We start from the raw sequence: 18,773 nt of genomic DNA on the forward strand, positions 1-18,773 counted from the left end.
ACATGGAGGTTACACATAATTCCTATGATCTTTTAAAAACTCATAAGAACACAAATTCATGCCAAGCAATTTCAAGAAATCATATAAACATATACAATACTTGAAAATTAATAAAAGTCATGTAAAATGGGTTAACATAATCATTATCATTTTGCAAAATAGATTTTACAAGTCCAAAACAGATTGGGATAATGATTTTAATCCATTTCCAGCAACAAAACACGAAAAGACTACCCAACACGCACCTACTTGTCGAGTAGGATGAATTTGTTCATGGACTCGGCGAGTCCTCCCCATGAACTCGGCGAGTCCAGTCGACAGTGAGCAGAATTTTCGATTTTCAAGCAGTTTTGCATCAACTATACAGAAAACAATCCTAGACTCCGATACCACTGATGGGTTTTGAGCATTCCAACACTTCCTAAGTGTACATGCAACCCTAATAACCTTGAATCTATGTTTTCTCTATATACATACAAATTTTTTTTCAAGGTTATTTCCTAACTAGCATGACATGGGGAATAAATAAAATATAAAACTAGTAGAAATACATACCTTGATGTTGCTTGGATTCCTTCAAGACTTTGTGAGCCTAGCACCCCAAATGTTGTGCCTCAAATGCTTCACACAACACCACAAAACTTGGAATAACTTGAGAGAATACTTCTAGCACTCAAAATCAGTTATGCCCTCTCTAGTAACACTAGGTCACGATTTTGCTAGCCAAAGGGTCCCTTTTATAGTGGTGTCACAATTAGGGTTTCATTAAGAAGACCCATAATTGTCATGACTCTTCATTTCTCATGACCCATGGGTTTGTAACTCCCATGGACTATCCATGGAGCTCCAAATGGTTACATCCATAACCCATAAACCAAGGATCATTAATCCACCATAAAAGAATTGATGATTGTCATAATCAACCCTATATATTTAATTAGTCTCACTTTGAACACCAAATTAATACTAGATTAATACTTGATCAATACTAATTAAATAACACTATTATTAATATATTATAACTTATAATATATTAATAATCATAAGTGCCATATTCTCTCATTTAGTCTATCCAAGCAACCCAAATAGACCATGTCGGGTCGGGTCAAGTACATACCAAATAAAGTTATGGACTTAGACACTATATCCAACATATATATGATAAAAAATAATTAAAGGCTAGCCAAACGAAGAAGAATATAAGAAGTTTAACATAAAAAAAATAACATATATCATAAACATCCAAATGATATCTTAATTTTAAAAGCAAAAGAAAATGAAAATTTGAGTTAAGGGTGGGCCTGGGCCTACCCTAGTCCTCTGGTGGCTCCGCCCTTGCATAGGAACCACAATGCAAAACCCACAACCTATATAAAACTTCAAAGTGAACTGCCTCTTTTTGCATCTTTTCATTAATACACAGCCAGTATGAAAACTCATGCCTAATTTCACACGACATGGGTAGTCTTCGGTCTTCACGACCCAATTCTCCTAAAACTGACACAAAAGTTTTCCAACATATTCTCAAGCATACTCCATGCTTATCATGTCCCTACAACACATCAAAACTCACGCAAGTAATCCAATTCCACCATATTCCATAAAATGATCCATAAATAATTAAAATGTATATATTTAAGACCTAAAAACAATATAAATACATAAAATAGACATGCTAAATGATTCATAAAATACATCAACACCTGGTTTATTGTCACCCAAATCATAATCTTTCCAACATGTCCCTCAAAATTATGCTTCTTGTTGTTGTTTTTTTAAATTATTAATCATTGATTTTAAATCTTAAACATAAACACTTATATTAGGATCACAACTTATGCATAAGATTATTTAGTGAATAACAAAATACAATACTTAATATAAGTAATTATAAAGAAACATAGGCAAAGATTCTTGATAAAAGAACCTAGCCCGATGAAGAAAACACCCTAAAATTGTTTTTGTTCGAGTTCAAGCAATGTACATTCAATTGTTAGAAAACTATACGCTTTGATACCACTGATGGGTTTTACATGTATTAACACGGATAAAATCCTTAACACTTAAGGGTACATGAAACCTAAAGATCTATGTCATAACACTATTGAAGTAATATTCTATTAAATAACAAAAACTATAAACCCTAGGCTAATTTTCGAATTTCACAAAGCAAAGTAGGGTTTACTTACCGTTTAGGTATTGTAGTAAATAACCAATCAAAAACCTTCTTGAAAACCTCTTGGAAGCAAGCACCACAAATGTCGTGCCTCTAATGTTTCACACCAAAACCCTAGCAACCAAGGAACTTGAAGAGAGAGAGGAGAGAGATAAGAATTTCGGTCTAACCCTTCTTTAGAAGTCACTGCCGAAATTAGGATCCCAAGGGGTCTTTATATAGTTTCACAAGGAAACCCTATATAACCCTAAAAGTAATAAAATAATATTATTTCATTTTGGTATTTATCTAGCTTCCTAATTATCCTCAAAGGATAATTCTAGATCCTCTAGATCCTTACAAAAACCGTCCAAGGCTTCTGGAAAGGTTCTAGAATGTCTCTTGCTCAACTATTAAACAATTACACTTTAACCTATGTACTTTTAATTAATTTTATTAATCCTAAAATTAAGTCCGGTTAATTATTCATTAAAATTACTATTTCTAATTAACATATTTTTCTCATAATATATTAGAAAATTATTTTTTTGATTTCTAGTTAATTTATTAACCTTATAATAAGTTAATAAATCTGTCTCTCTATAACACCAGGAATCTTGAGGATCAATTGTTGGGAATAAATCCCATTTTTAAGATAGGAAACGACGTGTTGGAGGAACCAACACGACGTGTCTAGTTAAGAAGAAGTGCGGCTTTCATTAATCTCAACACGGCGTGTTGCCTCTTGGAACACGGCGTGTCGACGGCTGGAATGCAAACCCTAATCCTCTGGGTTTTTGCTCCCTATTTAATGCAATAAGGAAGCTATGGTTTGTCCATCCTCCGCCCTTTAAGCCCTGAAAGGAACCCTAATCATCTTCCTGTATTTTTAGAGCTAGTTTGGTGCTTTTTGAAGCTAGAAGGAAGAAGGAGGCAAAGATCGAGCAAGCAAGTCCCCATTCTCCATCTTGGCACTCTCCTGGACCTCTGTAAGTGTCCAATACTCGATTCTTTATCATTCCAAGTTGTTAGATCTTGAGTTTTGTACCTTTAACTTCTTGTTCTTGAATGATGGAATGGTTAGATATCATAAAGTTTGAAACTTTATGATCTCCAGGTCAAGGTGACTTAGTAGTGTTTTGGATATGGATTATAATCAAGTTTTGATGTCATGCATAAAGATTAGGTCATATATCCCCATTTTGACCTAATATGGGTTCAAGACGTGCATTGGACATGTATTTCTATAAAGCACCAACCTTTGGGATGGTCTTAGTGTTTGAATCACTTATGGAAAGGATGGACTTAAGATTTTCAGGATTAAGTGCTTGTGGGTTAAGCTCTTGCATTAATAAGCTTTATGGATTGAGTTTTAAACCTTTTGGGTTGTCCCAACGGATAAAGTTGGAAACTTTATCCTTATAGACCACATTATGGACTAGATATGAGCTTTGGATCTCTTGGAATCGGAGAAAACAACTTAATGTATTAAGTTGTTGGAACTTCGGAAAACACGGTGTGTTTTGAGTCAACACGGTGTGTTGGCTGGGGTTTTCGCGACTGATTGGATGTGGTTGGAGCACGACGTGTTGGCTGGGGTTTTCCCAACTGATTGGATGATGTTGGAGCATGACATGGCCAAGGGGAAACATGACATGTTTGGTCAACATACACTGTTGACTTTGAATTTGACCAGAAGTTTGACCAGGGTTGACCATGGGATATTTTGGGCCTTGGGTGTTTATTTGGAATTTGGAATTTTGGATTTTTGAATCGGGCCTTGGCTTTGGGCCAAGTTATGAATAGGGTAAAAAAACTCTTTTACCCTAGTTTGGACACTTAGTGTCAGTCAGATCCGATTATTGATGGATGATTAACTTGTTATTGATAGCGCGGGGATTCTTGCGGGCCAGCAGCTAGAGATTCTTTCTTTGAGATTCGGTAGTGCGAGGTGAGTCTCCTCACTGTGTTTAGCGGGTCGAAGGCACCAATTCTGGCCCATGGTTTATTATGTTAGGATGCTAGATGTCTACATGACTCTCGCATGTGTATGTATCGGTATGTATGTCGAGCGAGGATCAATGTCGGGCAGAACACGACGAATGTATTGTATGTTGTTATTTTTGTGATTATCGCATGTGTTGGTAGGATTATGTGTTTGTTTGCTGGACGGGGCCCATTATGTGAGTGTGGGCGGGGCCCGTATCTCAGTGGGTGGGGACCGATATGCGAGTGTGGGTGCGGCTTGTATCTTATTACGGCGGGGCCCATTATGTGCTTAGTTATGTATGGTATGAGGTATATTGGAGAACTCACTAAACTTTGTGCTTATAGTTTTTAGTTTATGTTTCAGGTACTTCGGTTTTCAAATGGAAGAACTCAGGATGATTGCAAGACACACACCACATGATTCCGCGTTTTGTGAATTACTCTGATTTGAGATGTTTTGTTGAATCTTAATTACCTTGGTTTTATGGGAATGTTATGTATTAAAGATATATTAATCTAAAAACGAAAATTTTATGTCATTATAGTTGGGAAGTTACACACTCTCTCTAAAAGTCATCATATTCAATTAATAGGTCTGAGGGCAACCTAAAAGAACTGTGATACTATTAATTCAAGTTTATACCAATTATAGTTATGGGCTTAGACACTTAATCCCACAAAAGGACCACGAATGCATCTTTCTCAACTTAATCCACTAAGTCCAAGTCTTCAACCTTCAAATCTAAGTCATCATGATATTTAGATGGATAACGTTTCCAACTTTATCTATAATAATGCCACAAACATTCCATATCTAAATTTTAGTACACCAAAATGACCTAATGGACCAAGATAATTTTCATGACTTAAAGGGAAGGCAAAAGATTTCCTAGTCCATGAGGTCTAAGAAGCATTCCAAACTTGATCAAAAATGTTGGAGTCCACTCATCTCTAAGTTCACCCATAAAATGGACCAAAAGTGACAAAAACCCCAAATGGCAATATCTAAAGAACTAAAGAGAATTATAGGAACTTTATACTCACAATAGTCCAGAAATGAAATGTCTTTGATGGATCCAAACTTGAAACAACATTCCTTGCAACCAAACGAACTTTCTTGATCTCCAAGCTTCATCAAATCATCACTAAAAGCTCCCAAAAAAGGCAGTGGCGGAGCCATAAATTTTTACATAGGGCATTAAAAAACATGAGATTATCTCTCTATTCGGAGGTACAATAAATAGAACATGTTTACAAATAATTTTTTATATATACATAAAACAATTTCTTTGGGGATGATGTAGTACCCCCAACGCCCCATGTAGCTCCGCCACTGAAAAGAGGTCCAATGAAAGAGGATGAACTTAATCTATGAAGGGAGGCTATGGTTTACTAAAAAGAGGGTTTCTTGGTGTAATGGAGGCTGGAAAATGACCTAAAACAAGGGGGTGGAGCCCTTAAATTCAATTCAAACCCTAAGTTAATGGGCTTGGGTTGCACAACACTCCACGTCGTGGAGAACTTGTTTTTCCTACAATGCATTTATACTTCACACGGTCATAACTTCTTCGTTTCAACTCTGTTTTCAGTGATCTTTATATGCACGTGAATGTATAGATAAGCCCCATAATTCTATCCAATTACATTTGATTTATGGAATACCGAACTTAACTGAAGAGTATAAATATCGCTTTCCCATTTTACCCTTTAGCTCTAAAACATAATTCAAGAGCTTAAATCACTTAATCCATATTATGTACGTCCAACAAGGTCTAAACTTTAACCCCATGAAGCCAAAACCTTTATGTGATTATACTACAACCAGCTATCCCGAAATTAGAAACATTCCAAACTGGATGTTACACGGTTTGAACCACTTTAGCACTCATGAATTAGTTTCTGTAACAACGCAAATTTTCAAACAAATTTTTCATTTTAAAAATAAAGTACTTTCATTCAAAACAAGGCATAAACATTTTAAGTGTCATGTCAAAATACAAATCGTCTAAATCCCAAGATCATAAAAACATCCTTCAGTGTGTACAGATCACGTCGGCGCCTTCCCACGGTCCTCGCTAGTACCTGAAACACGTACATAACAACTGTAAGCATAAATGCTTAGTGAGTTCCCCAATATACAACTTACGCACATACGCCTTTCCAGGCCCTGACCTTCCGGTCCATGTGTCTCAGGGGACTTCCGTCCCTGTTGGGTAAACCTTCCGGTCCTACCCACGCCGACCTTCCGATCCATAACACAACGCCTTCCGGCCCATAACATAATCGCCTTCTGGCCCATAACATAATGCCTTCCGGCCCATAATATACATAGCACGTATAACAAATAACTTACCACATATAGCACATATATCACATATCATATCTGACCTTCCGGTCACACAGTCAAACCCTTCCGGGTACAGTATAGTGAGAAGACTCACCTCGTGAATGTCGAAAGCTAACAAATCCCGAAATCACTCGTGCTCGATCCGCCGAGCTACAATCTCCCTATAACATCATATATCTCTTATTAACACTTTTATCTTCTAAGTGTGACTATCCCTAAGAAGTCAGGCATAGGTCAACTCTGGTCAACGGTCAACTTGACCGGACTCGGCGAGTGCTATGGCGACTCGGCGAGTCTAGACGCCCTCACCAATTCTCTAGTATTCCCTTTCTACTCGTCGAGTATCCCTCTTGACTCGACGAGTTCCTCCTGGAAGAATCGCGGGGCCACCCCGACTCAACTCGCCGAGTCTGAAGAACAACTCGACGAGTCCCAGTTAATCTTCAAGCTACTCGCCGAGTCTGTTCATCGGACTCGGCGAATCCATGCCATGCAACCGCTCAAACTGCTTTCTAAGGCCAGAACTGCTCCGACCATTCATAAGTCTGGCCTTCCTAGACTGATCCATCACGTAAGGTCCTCATTTCGGTGCTCATAATACACCCCATGACTCATAATTTACATTTTGACCTAAGGCATAAGGATTCCAATCCAAAACCTCCATTAATTCCCGAAATGCTCAGGCATGGGACATTCTGGACCTCCAAAGGTCCCAATACAGGGTTCCAATCGTTTGGGGGACTAAGGTAACATTCAATCTAGCCACAAAAGGGTTCCATAAACCCTAAATCCATATACACACCAACATAGCAGAGTATAACTCGAATTCTTACCTGAATAATGTGCTCTCTGTGTCCCCAATCCTCAGAACGTGACTTCCCTTGTTGTTCCCTTAACCAAGCCTTCTCTTCCTTGCACAACAACTCTTCCAAAATCAACAATGGCCTTCAACCTTGCTCCAGATGCTCACAATCAATTTAGGGTTTCTCTCAGAAGGCTAGAGTGAACAATGACGGCCATAAAGTCCTTCATATACGTCCCAAACCTGAACGGTTAGGGTTTTCGCTAAACAGCGCAGACTCGCCGAGTCCATATCCGGACTCGTCGAGTCCAGTCGCGAACCCGCGACCAGATCTGCGATCCTACTCGGCGAGTCTAGGCTCCAACTCGCCGAGTCCCCTCTTAAAACATCCAAAAACATAATTATAACAATACCTGAAATTCCGGGCTGTTACAACTAGATACACCATCATGATCATGTGACATTAAGATCACCAAAACACAAGTGAATCACTCAAAAAAGTTAGAGGGTGTAAATAATCATATTAATCAAAAATATTTTGTTGATTTGTGTGATAGAGCTTGGAATATTGATAGGAGAAATCCAAAGAAAGTTGTAATTACTACTCAAAAAATCTTATTATAGCCTTTTTCTTGAATTAGAGGAATTACTTTAGAAAAATCTAAAATATTCGCCAACTATCAACCTGTGAAAAAAAATTATCCGACATTGTTTGTGGTTTTGTGGCTTTTACCAATTTAAAACATCGTGTGTTGCCATGTTGGTACAAATATTCATCATGGGTGTATGAGATATTGAGATAGAGCCACATAGACATCGTCTAAAATAAGTTAGACAATACTTTCTAATCAATATTTATACGAATTGTTGTACTTGTTTTCTTGGTGATTGCATAAAGGTTGTATTTTGATAAATAATTAATCTTGGATCTATGTAGAAGTAGAACCCCTGAGGATTTAAAGGTTTATTCAATCAAAAAGCATATATTATCTTATCTTATCTTACTATATTATATAAGAGGCATTTTTCTCATCAAGCATTTGAAACCTCCATGACCTTTCAATTTCCAACTTAATATAATTATTATGTTAATATAAAATATGTTATTAAATGCAAAATATTATCTTATTATGTTAAATCTAAAGCATAAATCAAAATTTAAATAAACGAAAAAATATATATGTTCAAATACAATTTATCAAAATAGTTAAAAATAATTAAATATTGAAATATTCGATTTACAATTCAAATTAAACAAAATCAAATAACTATTCTTTATTATAATTCAATTTTTTTCTAAATAAGTGGTTTTTAATTAATTAACAGAAATAAATACATAGTTTTAACTTATAAATAATGGTTCAAATATTAATTAACCATAATCATCGAAATTAAAGTAAATCAATAGATAAGTAATTTCTAAATTAATTAATAATAACGTTAATTTGTAACACTAAATCAAAACTCACGTTTAGTTTTATTTAAACGCACACGACGGGTAGATGCTATATTGAATGATATTATTCTGATAGATATATATTCTACAATATGGTTCAAAATATTACAAATGGATGTATCAACTTAATACTATAAAAGTTAAACATAATGTCTTATTATTATCGAACACTTATATGCAAAAATATATAAGTATATAGTTTTACAATCATCATACTATACTATAAAGGAAATATTTTTCCTTTCACCACATTCATTTGAAACTCTCATGTATTTTTCCTTTCACCACATTTATTTGAAACTCCCATGACTTTTCAATTTATTTATAATAACGATTATAAGTTGGTTAATAAGGTTAAATAAATATTAAACCTAAAGTGTAATCATAAATAAACTAAATTACAATTTTAAAAAATATATTTACTTCTATATATAAAGTTATATTTTTTAACTTTTAACATAGTATACTTAATTTATTAATTTTAATATATTGTTGGATATAAACCATTATCATTTTAAAGCTATAAATTTTGAACAATTTGTATAAAATACTTAAATTATTAATTTAAATATCATATTACATGGTTAACTTAAATATAAATTTTAGTTTAACTTAAACATCCCAAAAAATATTTTGTTAATAATTAAAAGTGATAAATTGTCTTTCTAATAATGTTTATAATTTGGTTAGTAAGGTTAAATAAATATCAAACCTAAAATATAACCATAAATAAACTAAATTTCAATATTAAAATAATATATTTACTTCTACTTATAAAGTTATGACTTTAACTTTTAACATGTTATACTTAATTTATTAAATTTAATATGTTATTGTATGTAAACCATTATCAGTTTAAAGCTACAACTTTTGAACAGTTTGAACAAAATACTTAAATTGTTAATTTAAATATAACATTACAGTGTTAACTTAAATATAAATTTTAGTTCCACTTAAAAAACTCAATGAATATCTTGTGAATAGTTAAAAGTGATAAATTGTAGTGCTAAATGCAAAAACTAAATTGTAATATCAATTTAACTTATTTCATAAATATATTTTTATAATCGTTAAAAGTTTTCAAATAAATAGCTTAAAATAACTTATAATAACAATAGTTAAAAATAACTCTATATAAATGATTATATTTTTACCTTTAAAATCAAAAAACAATGTTTGATGTTTTAAATAATTATAATGATAGAAATTAAAATGTTAAACAAATATATTTTAAAAAGTTAATTAACAATAACAACAACTATAAATAACTATTATATTTAATTTTATTAATAAGTAACAACAAGTATAAGTCATTCAAACGATTGAGATTATGCAGTTATAATAGATGTATATATTATTATATAATTCAAAATACTCAATATATTATATCAATTTAATTAGAGCTGGCAAAAATAGACCCAACCCGCCAACCCAACCCGAACCTAACCCAAAATTAGCGGGTTGGGTTAAGATTTTCAGCCCATTTAACTTAAATTGGTCGACCCGTCTAACCCATTTAATTAAATAGGTTGGGTTGGGTAAAAATATTCAACCCGTTTTCAACCCGTCAACCCATTTAACTTTAATATATATATATATATATATATATATATATATATATATATATATATATATATATATATTCAATTTAATATTATTTGAATATTATCATGTATTAATCAAAGTATTAATTTGTAAACTATAATGTTGCATATTTATTATCTATGTTTAATAAAATTCAATCCTAATTTTCATCCTTTTTTTAGCGCCGATAATACTGGTTACTCTCCAAATTCACTGTGAAACTAAACATTTTTAATTTTATTTGAACAATTTATTTGTATTTATGAATTACGATTGTGCTTAATTTGTCATAATTATGAATTTTTATTTACGTTTTATAATTTAATTGCTATAATATTTAATTATATAATTTATTTAATTTATTTTAAATGGGTTAACCCATTTATTTAATAGGTTGGGTCGGAAACAATATAAAAAGGTCAACCCGGTGACAACTCATTTATCTAAAAGGTTGGGTTGGATTGGAAATATCAACCCATTTAAATAAACAAGTTGGGTTGGGTTGACATTTTTGATCTAATTATTAAATGGGTTGAACCCGAACCCAACCTAGGTCGACCCATTGCCACCTCCAAATTTAATATACAAATTATTATATTAAATTTAACAACAATGTTATTGTTATATTTAGGAAAATGTATATTTATAAAGATATACTATATATGTCTTTATCTCTTTACGTGCAACTCGCGAAAATTCGCTTAGTATCCTTCCTAATAAATGAAAATAATTTTGCCATATGTCACTCTCTCATTAACTTGACACATGTCATTTTTTGGTATTTTTGAATAAATGTTTTTTCCATGTGTTATTTTCTCATTGTTTATCTTTCTTTAATTAACACATCATATTTAAACCTCAATTATTAATTACCTTATTTGAAAATAATAATTAAATTACAATATTACAACTCATATTATTGAATATGTTTCATTTTAAATTTTAAATTTTAAATTTAAATAATTTTTTGTTTAAACCTTCATATTTAACTTTTTTTTGTTTTATCCAATCCGTATAAGATACGGTCTTACAGTTACAACTAGGATTTTAATTTATAAACATGGTCAAGACTCAAGCCTCGCCTTTTTCTTCTTTGCCACGTGGCAAAATGTATGGTGGGGGAGATGGGTAGGATGGTAAATTCAAATAAAGTCCTACTGTTCGTCTGTTCGGGAAATGAAGCTGAGGCCGTTATCTTTCCCTCTTAATCTTGACGTACTCCTGCCTAATAAAACTAGCGGAAAATTGAAAATTCTTCATCGGTTTGTTGTAGAAGCTGGTGAATCTTGGATTCATACTAATAAATGGTGTTGGGGATTACAGTTGCAGCTGCCGGATCTCTTTCCTCGTTCTTTACCCCTAAACCTTCTTCTTCATCGGTACCCTTAACTTCACCATTTACTTATTGGGATTTCTGTATGGTCTTTTATCAAAACCTAAAATTGGGTGTCTCCTCTGATTTTACAGCAATGGATGCACAACGAAATCAAACCATCCCCAATTCTACAAACCATCTACGCATCCTCTTCCTTATCTGGTTCGTAAGTCGGAATCTTTATTCCTATTATCGTCTATCTTACTTGTCAAATTACCAGTTTTCTATAATAATTGCTGGATGCAGAAGACAGTGCTCCAATCAATGATACTAAATCTTCCAATATCGATCGAAGAAAATGGTTGGTCTCATCGGTTGGGCTATTAGCAGTATCACTGGGAAATCCTTTAGGAAATGGAGTTGCAATGGCGTCAAATTTTGCTGAAAGTAACCTTCTTATCCCTCATACTTTTTCAAGATTCCTTCGTAGAGAAGGAACAATTTAACAACGGTTAATACTGGTGGTTGTGCAGTGCCAGCCCTAAAGGGAAAGGATTATGGGAAAACGAAGATGAAGTATCCTGATTATGCTGAAACAAGCTCCGGACTCCAATACAAGGTCTTTGTAAAGAGGATAATTTCGTAATTTCCTTTTTTTTTTCTGATTATCCCACATTCCCACTCTCATCTCTTTTAATTGGAAACTGAGAAATGAAAGCAGGATTTACGAGCAGGAAATGGTGCAACACCAAAGATTGGAGACACTGTAGTGGTATGAAGAAAGAAAACAAGATAGAATAGAAAAGCTTAAAATACACAAAGAAAGTTGTAATGAAATGAATGATTTTAGGTTGATTGGGATGGTTACACAATTGGATATTATGGGCGCATATTTGAAGCTAGAAACAAGACCAAGGGTGGTTCCTTTGAGGTATATCATCATAATAGTACATCAATGACTTTTCTTGATTATTAATTAGATTTCACTTTGCAGGGTGATGACAAGTCCTTTTACAGATTCCGATTAGGTTCCCATGAGGTAATACCAGCTTTTGAGGAAGCTGTTGCAGGCATGTCTTTGGGTGGAATCAGAAGGTGAATTATCAAGTTCAATGGACACAATTATGTATTTCAAGTGTTATGAATGATGATAGTTTGTTTGTTATATATTATATTCAGGATCATTGTGCCACCAGATCTTGGATACCCTGAGAATGATTATAACAAGAGTGGTCCAAGACCAACAACATTTTCGGTACCTTTGATGCTTTTTGTGTTAATAATAATTAACACTCCATAAATAGAAGTGTCTTCTAAGTTGTAAGACTGACTAGCATATGCATGTTCCACAGGGCCAAAGAGCATTGGATTTTGTGCTGAGGAACCAAGGATTGATTGATAAAACCCTTCTGTTTGACATTGAGCTTTTAAACATCATACCCAACTGAGGAACATCTCCAATAACTCGTACAAGTCTTGTATTACTAGCAACTTTCTACATTTTCATCATTTCCGTTTGTTGGAACAAAGAGTCATAGAAACAAATGTTGTGTTATTTTCAGATTCCCTGATTGGTTATTCTCATGCTATATTGTGTACATTGTTAAGGAAGCTCAAAGTGTGAGGTTTAAGATGATTGTTGCACTTTGTAAAAGAGTGATGTTAAGGAATATATAATCCTAAATCAGTCCATATTTCAGGTAAATGGTTATTCACATTTCCATGGCTTTGATTGATCAATCAACACTAGACTTTGGACTTAATTAAACCTCAATGTTAAACACTCCCATCAACAACAAAATCTAATGTTAAAAAATGGTGAAAAAAAAAAAAAACCAGACACAAAAGCTTGACCAGAGCAATTGAAGAAAGCTGAAAAATACATAATCCAAAGACATGAATACCACTAACACACCAGCATTTAGAAAAGAAAACCAAAAAGATGAAACCTTAATCTATTATAATCACTGCAACACTTTTCGCTTATAACGAACCATAACCTTCCCTTTGACACCAACCACCATAGCATTCCAGTCAATCTCTGGGAATGGAGACACCAATTCCAACTCAAAGTTTCTCAACAAATGACTCCATATCGCTTTAATTTGCAGATAAGCAAATGGTTCTCCAAGACAACCATGTCTTCCACCACCAAAAGATATATACGAAAATGCCCCTGCAGCCTTGTCCTCTTCTCTCTCCGGGCCAAATCTATCTGGGTCATAAGTGTCCGGATCCTTGAAGATATGTGGGAGTCGATTTGCAAACGCAGGTGACGTTGCAACTATGTGGCCTTTTGGAATGTCGTAATCCTCACCTTCTTTTGTTGTTACAGTGAAATCACTGTGTGAGCTTCGCAAGAGCATGATTAGAGGAGGGTGGAGTCTCAACGCTTCCTTTATGCATCTGTATAACACATTCATCTCCGACAAGATATCATGGTCAACCTTGTCGCCGTGTTTTTTCACAAGATCCTTCTGTTCTTCAACCACCGCCGCCATGTGTTTCTGATTGCAGAGGAGGTAAGCTCCAGTCCATGTTGAGGTGATAGAACTCGTGTGCTGCCCTGCAAAAAGAGCAGCGATGAGAAGTCCGGTGACCTCCGATTCAGATGTAGGGCGGCCGTTTTTGTACTTGGAATCGATAAAGCACTGTAACATGTCGTTCTCAGATTTCCCGCTTTGTTTCCGGGAAGTTATGATGGTTGCGAAGATTTCTGCAAGTTTCTTCCGTGCTTGGTCACGGCGCCGATGGGCTGGGATGGGGAGATATGGGAATATGACACTGATTGGTAGCATGCCGTTATCAAGATCATGGAAAAGAGCAGACACGTCATCGAAGAGCTTGTTGCGAACTTCTTCACCCAATAAACATCTACTGGCTGTAAGAATGATTAGGTGTTCTAGTTCGAGTTTCAGATCCACTTCACCACTATCGCCCCATTTTGAAAAGAATTCCTGCAAATTTTCAAAACCAGAGAATTATTATAAACTTGGATTGATGTAATTTTGGGGAAGAAGAAAGCAGGAAAGTAAAGTACCTCAGCTTCGAAGATCATGTGATCTACATATCCTTTAAGTTTATTAACTCTGAGAGATTCAGTGAAGAACCTAAACTGTTCCTGCCTGACGGAATAATCCACATCGAACACAACGCCGGGGCCAAAAGTCGGGACATTGAACTGGTAAACCTCCTGTTGGCTGAGATCCGTTTCGGAAGCTTTAAAGAAATGGGCTGAAACTTCAGGTCCGATCAAGAACGTGATGTTTTTGTTGACAAGGTTGAGTGTGAAGACGCTTCCCAATTTAGGGTATTCCTGTCTGAGCATCACGATTGGCCCTTTCAAGAAGCGTAACAACCCTCCGACGACCGGAAATGCTTTGACGACGGGCGGAAGACGTTTACGGGATCTGGGGATCAAGAAGGCGGCGATGATTTTGGCAGCTACGAGAGTGGCGATGAGGAGGGCACCCACATTGAGTAATTTGGAGTCGACTTCCATCCTTCAATCAGGGAGGAACAATCCAAGATCAGAAAATGAAAACAGAGGACATGAAGACTGAAATGAGTGATTGTAAATCTTGAAATTTAAAGAGATGATTGAATCAAACCTGATAACGGGAGAGTGGCGATGGACCAGGGGCGTTGAGGGAGGCACTAATGCTGTGACTTAATGAGTTAATTGGTATTTAAATACTTCTAAAAACCGAATTTTCTATGGGCCAAACCGGAAAACAGGTGGATTCGTGATCCAGTTTCACTCCTCAACTGGACTCATTTCTTCAATAAATATTAAACACCAAGAATCATAAATTTTGCAACTTTCTCACAAAAGATTTCAAGAAAATTGATTGGTTAAAAATTAGAGCCCTAGTGGTAAATTGGTAATTTAAAAAGAATCGTGTCACGTGAGCAACCAAAAGCCAAACACACACACACACATACACATATATTTGTAGCTCCAGGTTGTTTTATTTTGGATTGTAGCTCCAGTCTACGTGTAGAGCACCATCCTCCAATTTAACCATTCTATCCAAATCACAGATTTATGATGGCAACTTTCTTTTTTTTGATATTGTTATTATGTTAATATTCCAATGGATAAAATTTATATGGTCCTTATGATTTCTCAATTTTTTTTAATAAAAAAACCAAACGTTTGGCTCCTTATTAACTCAAAAAAGGTAAATATTAACTTATTGACCAGCATAAATCACAATGCCTTGAACAAAAAACTGATACTCAGGCTTTTGAGACTTTAATTGTTGATTCTCACAATTTTTACTGCTAGATCAAACATGATAATGGGGATATATGAAACAGAATGACAAAAATGGAAACATTCTATTAATCATTACATATATAATAATAGCCCATGGAGTTTAAAATGGAGATGACATAAGCCTAGTATTGGTTAGCGATAAGTAAACTTAATTTCCATTATTAACAATACAAGTTGCTTTAAAACCTCTCAAACTCCATAAAATAGCTATGGACTTTCACAGAACTCCATCACCTGACAAAAACAACAAACAAATAACAAAAATAAGACAAAGAAATATTAACAAAAAGATACCACCCTGTAAAAAGATTAACCAACCTTGCCACACATTGGACAAGTGTCACTTCTTTCCATCCATTCATATATACAACCAAGGTGAAAATGATGAGAGCACTGTGTCACTATTTTAGGATTCTCCAAAGTATATTCTGCAAGTTCATAACTTTATCAACACAAGGCCATTAATCATTATGGAAGCATGAGATATGAAAACTTTTTAGTTTTTTACCTTCAAGACATGTAGGGCAGACATCTTCATTGTCTGAAGATTGCTCGTAGGGTACCCCTTCTGGAACTTTCACCTTCTCCAAAGACTCTGGAAGTCCACATTTGGAATCATCTGTAGAATCAATACCGGATTTTCTCTTTCCAAAATCCAAAAATTCCATACCAGAACTACTCATGCTCCTTCTGAGTGCTTGTGAATCCTCTTGGAAATGTGTCATTGATTTCTCACGTCTTGACACCAGGCCACGTTGCAGACGTGAAAATCTATGGTCTGATTCGTAAGGTAAAGGTCTTGTGGATGAGTGGATTTCATCGTTTAAAGAAGTTGGAAGTGTGAAGCCAACAGAAGATGATGCAGTTCCTTGAATGGGAGATGAAACTGGTAGCCCTTCGATCCTCTGAAACAATGCACCATACTGCATATTGTACAATAGAAAAGAGGATTTCAGAAATCGGAGAAGATGAAGTTGAAGGAGATTGAGAGAGAATGTGAAGGAAATTATGCTTACTCCAGAAAATAATTGGTGGAAAAAGAATCGTAAGCAGAGGCAGTGTCTATATATAGCATTTGTGGGAAATTCTTCCAGGTCATCGCCACACTGACAGCAACAAATCGAATTCATTTCAATGATTACTGATCAGGGCTCAAGCAGCTCAATCGATTGATTATTGATTTTTTAGAGCCTGGTTATGCAATCGGCTAGCTTGAACCTGTAATTGAACAATAATTCGGTATGAATAGACGAATCAATATAATGTTTAGGAGGAAGCTTGAAACTGCCCTAATCTTTTATTGGATTTAGGCCACTGTGAGTATCTTCAAAACTCAAGTTTACCCGTATGATTTTAGCATCATGTTAAAAAGGGCATTTTCGATTCGAATTGAACATCAGATGCATGCCGACGATCCATGGAAACCAAAAGAGAGACGGATGGAAAAAGATTTGAAATAGACCACACAACTAACAACCAAAATCAGAATCAGAATCAGAAAGAAGACGAAGGTGTTAGGGTTTCCGATTAAATTACCTGTGGATCATGGCGCCAGTCCAGGGCGACAGCCTTACAACAATCTGCGAATTCCAAGAAAACTGATAACGATTACAGGAATTTGTATTTTACTGAAGGAAGTTTCGAGAGAAGAGAGAAGAGAGAAAATGAAAATGTGTATATGGTCTCCTAAAAAGTAAAACACGCCCCACAATCAACCAACTTTTATTACTCTTTTAGTTGGGAGATACCGACGGGTTTTTCATATTTGTTGGTGGAAAATAATAAAAAGACTCTTTTGCCCTTCCTATTTCCTTTAAAACCCGCTATTGCCCTCCCCCTTTTTTCCCCAATATCAAGATCGCCTTCTTTCTTTCAGTTTAACATAATACCATCGGAGCTTACCTCTCGCAATTCGCAGGCAGTGCTTCTCCGAAAACCTCCTCAACGGCGAAACCGAATCCACTGGTATGATTTCATAAATATATTCTTCTCCATTCGATTGCTTTACTTAATAATTAGGGCTTTGCTATAATATTGATTGTCTCAATTAATAATTAGGGTTTTGCTATAATATTGTTGCGTGTCGACAAGGATTGTTTAGTCTGCTATTATATGTTTTTCCTCCATTGCAGTGCAAATGTCGGCATACGAGAACGTTGTTACAGGAAAGCTGAAACTAAAGGGTAAGGCCCTTGACGTCAAAGCTGGTGGAACCAAGAAGGCGAAGAAGAAGAAGATGAACAAAGTTTTATCTAATGAAATCACTCAAACAATCGAGAACGAGTTTTCTGAAGGTAATAATCCCTCACAATGCTTTCCTACGTTCATCATACAATATAAGAAGTATAACCTCGATTCCTGATTCAAGATTGCTTTCAGCAGTTAATTCTAATTCATTTTCCTTTCAAATTTGACATATGTTACAGGCATGGAGTTGGAAGAGACAACAAACGATGGGAAGAAATCAAGAGATGGTTCCGGTTCGTATGTAGATAATTTGACTCCAGCTGAGAAGCGTTATATGGATCAAAGACAGAAAATAGACATGCAAAAGATGGCAAAAACATCAAACAAATCACATCGTGACAGGATTTCTGACTTCAACCAGTATCTCGCAAACATGAGCGAACACTACGACATCCCAAAAGTTGGTCCTGGCTAAGTAGCAGCTACCATTCCAACATTGTACTTGCATTTACATTTAATAATCATAAACAAAAAACGTAACATGCATGTATCGTTCGTTTTACTACTTTAATTTTGTTGAGCAAACTGAAATCAAATCATGTTAAAAAGAAACATCACTAATCTTTTGTTTTACTAGTTTCATTTTGTTTAGCAAA

The 18,773-nt window shown here is 35.0% G+C and overlaps 4 protein-coding genes across 6 annotated transcripts; 2 read left to right on the plus strand and 2 right to left on the minus strand.

The window, feature by feature from the left end:
* The first annotated feature begins 11,501 nt into the window (after window positions 1-11,501).
* LOC145092097 (FKBP-like peptidyl-prolyl cis-trans isomerase family protein) lies at window positions 11,502-13,284 on the plus strand. Of its 2 annotated transcripts, none has more exons than XM_079029995.1 (9): window positions 11,502-11,712; window positions 11,801-11,870; window positions 11,958-12,095; window positions 12,182-12,267; window positions 12,370-12,420; window positions 12,499-12,579; window positions 12,643-12,743; window positions 12,828-12,903; window positions 13,001-13,284. In XM_079029995.1, exons 1-9 carry the CDS (start codon window positions 11,638-11,640, stop codon window positions 13,094-13,096), a joined length of 774 nt encoding a protein of 257 aa, XP_078886121.1. In that variant the 5' UTR covers window positions 11,502-11,637; the 3' UTR covers window positions 13,097-13,284. The 2 variants fall into 2 exon arrangements, with proteins under 2 accessions (XP_078886121.1, XP_078886120.1); XM_079029994.1 differs by having other exon boundaries at window positions 11,504-11,712; window positions 11,955-12,095.
* A 202-nt stretch (window positions 13,285-13,486) lies between these two features.
* CYP51G1 (CYTOCHROME P450 51G1) lies at window positions 13,487-15,452 on the minus strand. The gene is made up of 3 exons (XM_079029993.1): window positions 15,260-15,452; window positions 14,689-15,151; window positions 13,487-14,605 (listed from the first exon to the last, which is right to left on the minus strand). The coding sequence occupies exons 2-3, from the start codon at window positions 15,148-15,150 to the stop codon at window positions 13,613-13,615; spliced, it is 1,455 nt and encodes a 484-aa protein (XP_078886119.1). The 5' UTR covers window position 15,151; window positions 15,260-15,452; the 3' UTR covers window positions 13,487-13,612.
* Window positions 15,453-15,973: 521 nt separating this feature from the next.
* Window positions 15,974-17,630, minus strand: LOC145092098 (E3 ubiquitin-protein ligase At3g02290-like). Of its 2 annotated transcripts, XM_079029997.1 has the most exons (6): window positions 17,467-17,622; window positions 17,274-17,399; window positions 16,947-17,148; window positions 16,439-16,853; window positions 16,249-16,358; window positions 15,974-16,164 (listed from the first exon to the last, which is right to left on the minus strand). In XM_079029997.1, the coding sequence occupies exons 3-6, from the start codon at window positions 17,058-17,060 to the stop codon at window positions 16,138-16,140; spliced, it is 666 nt and encodes a 221-aa protein (XP_078886123.1). In that variant the 5' UTR covers window positions 17,061-17,148; window positions 17,274-17,399; window positions 17,467-17,622; the 3' UTR covers window positions 15,974-16,137. The 2 variants fall into 2 exon arrangements, with proteins under 2 accessions (XP_078886123.1, XP_078886122.1); XM_079029996.1 differs by lacking the exon at window positions 17,274-17,399 and having other exon boundaries at window positions 17,467-17,630.
* A 119-nt stretch (window positions 17,631-17,749) lies between these two features.
* On the plus strand, window positions 17,750-18,729 carry LOC145092099 (7-dehydrocholesterol reductase-like protein). Its single transcript, XM_079029998.1, has 3 exons — window positions 17,750-17,895; window positions 18,063-18,224; window positions 18,357-18,729. The coding sequence occupies exons 2-3, from the start codon at window positions 18,068-18,070 to the stop codon at window positions 18,590-18,592; spliced, it is 393 nt and encodes a 130-aa protein (XP_078886124.1). The 5' UTR covers window positions 17,750-17,895; window positions 18,063-18,067; the 3' UTR covers window positions 18,593-18,729.
* The last annotated feature ends 44 nt before the right edge of the window (window positions 18,730-18,773 follow it).

This window comes from Lactuca serriola, chromosome 3, assembly GCF_051521515.1.
Source record: "Lactuca serriola cultivar US96UC23 chromosome 3, Lser_US96UC23_V15, whole genome shotgun sequence".
NCBI lineage: Eukaryota > Viridiplantae > Streptophyta > Magnoliopsida > Asterales > Asteraceae > Lactuca > Lactuca serriola.

Excerpts from the sequence above, each read along its gene's own strand:
- LOC145092097 (XM_079029994.1), top strand. The coding sequence starts at position 11,638 with ATGGTGTTGGGGATTACAGTTGCAGCTGCCGGATCTCTTTCCTCGTTC. Across the intron at positions 11,871-11,954 it reads CGCATCCTCTTCCTTATCTG|AAGACAGTGCTCCAATCAAT; the intron begins GTTCGTAAGTCG and ends TGCTGGATGCAG. Across the intron at positions 12,744-12,827 it reads TCTTTGGGTGGAATCAGAAG|GATCATTGTGCCACCAGATC; the intron begins GTGAATTATCAA and ends TATTATATTCAG.
- LOC145092098 (XM_079029996.1), bottom strand. The coding sequence starts at position 17,060 with ATGAATTCGATTTGTTGCTGTCAGTGTGGCGATGACCTGGAAGAATTT. Across the intron at positions 16,359-16,438 it reads CTGCCCTACATGTCTTGAAG|AATATACTTTGGAGAATCCT; the intron begins GTAAAAAACTAA and ends ATGAACTTGCAG. Across the intron at positions 16,165-16,248 it reads CTTGTCCAATGTGTGGCAAG|GTGATGGAGTTCTGTGAAAG; the intron begins GTTGGTTAATCT and ends TGTTTTTGTCAG.
- CYP51G1 (XM_079029993.1), bottom strand. The coding sequence starts at position 15,150 with ATGGAAGTCGACTCCAAATTACTCAATGTGGGTGCCCTCCTCATCGCC. Across the intron at positions 14,606-14,688 it reads ACATGATCTTCGAAGCTGAG|GAATTCTTTTCAAAATGGGG; the intron begins GTACTTTACTTT and ends GAAAATTTGCAG.
- LOC145092099 (XM_079029998.1), top strand. The coding sequence starts at position 18,068 with ATGTCGGCATACGAGAACGTTGTTACAGGAAAGCTGAAACTAAAGGGT. Across the intron at positions 18,225-18,356 it reads CGAGAACGAGTTTTCTGAAG|GCATGGAGTTGGAAGAGACA; the intron begins GTAATAATCCCT and ends CATATGTTACAG.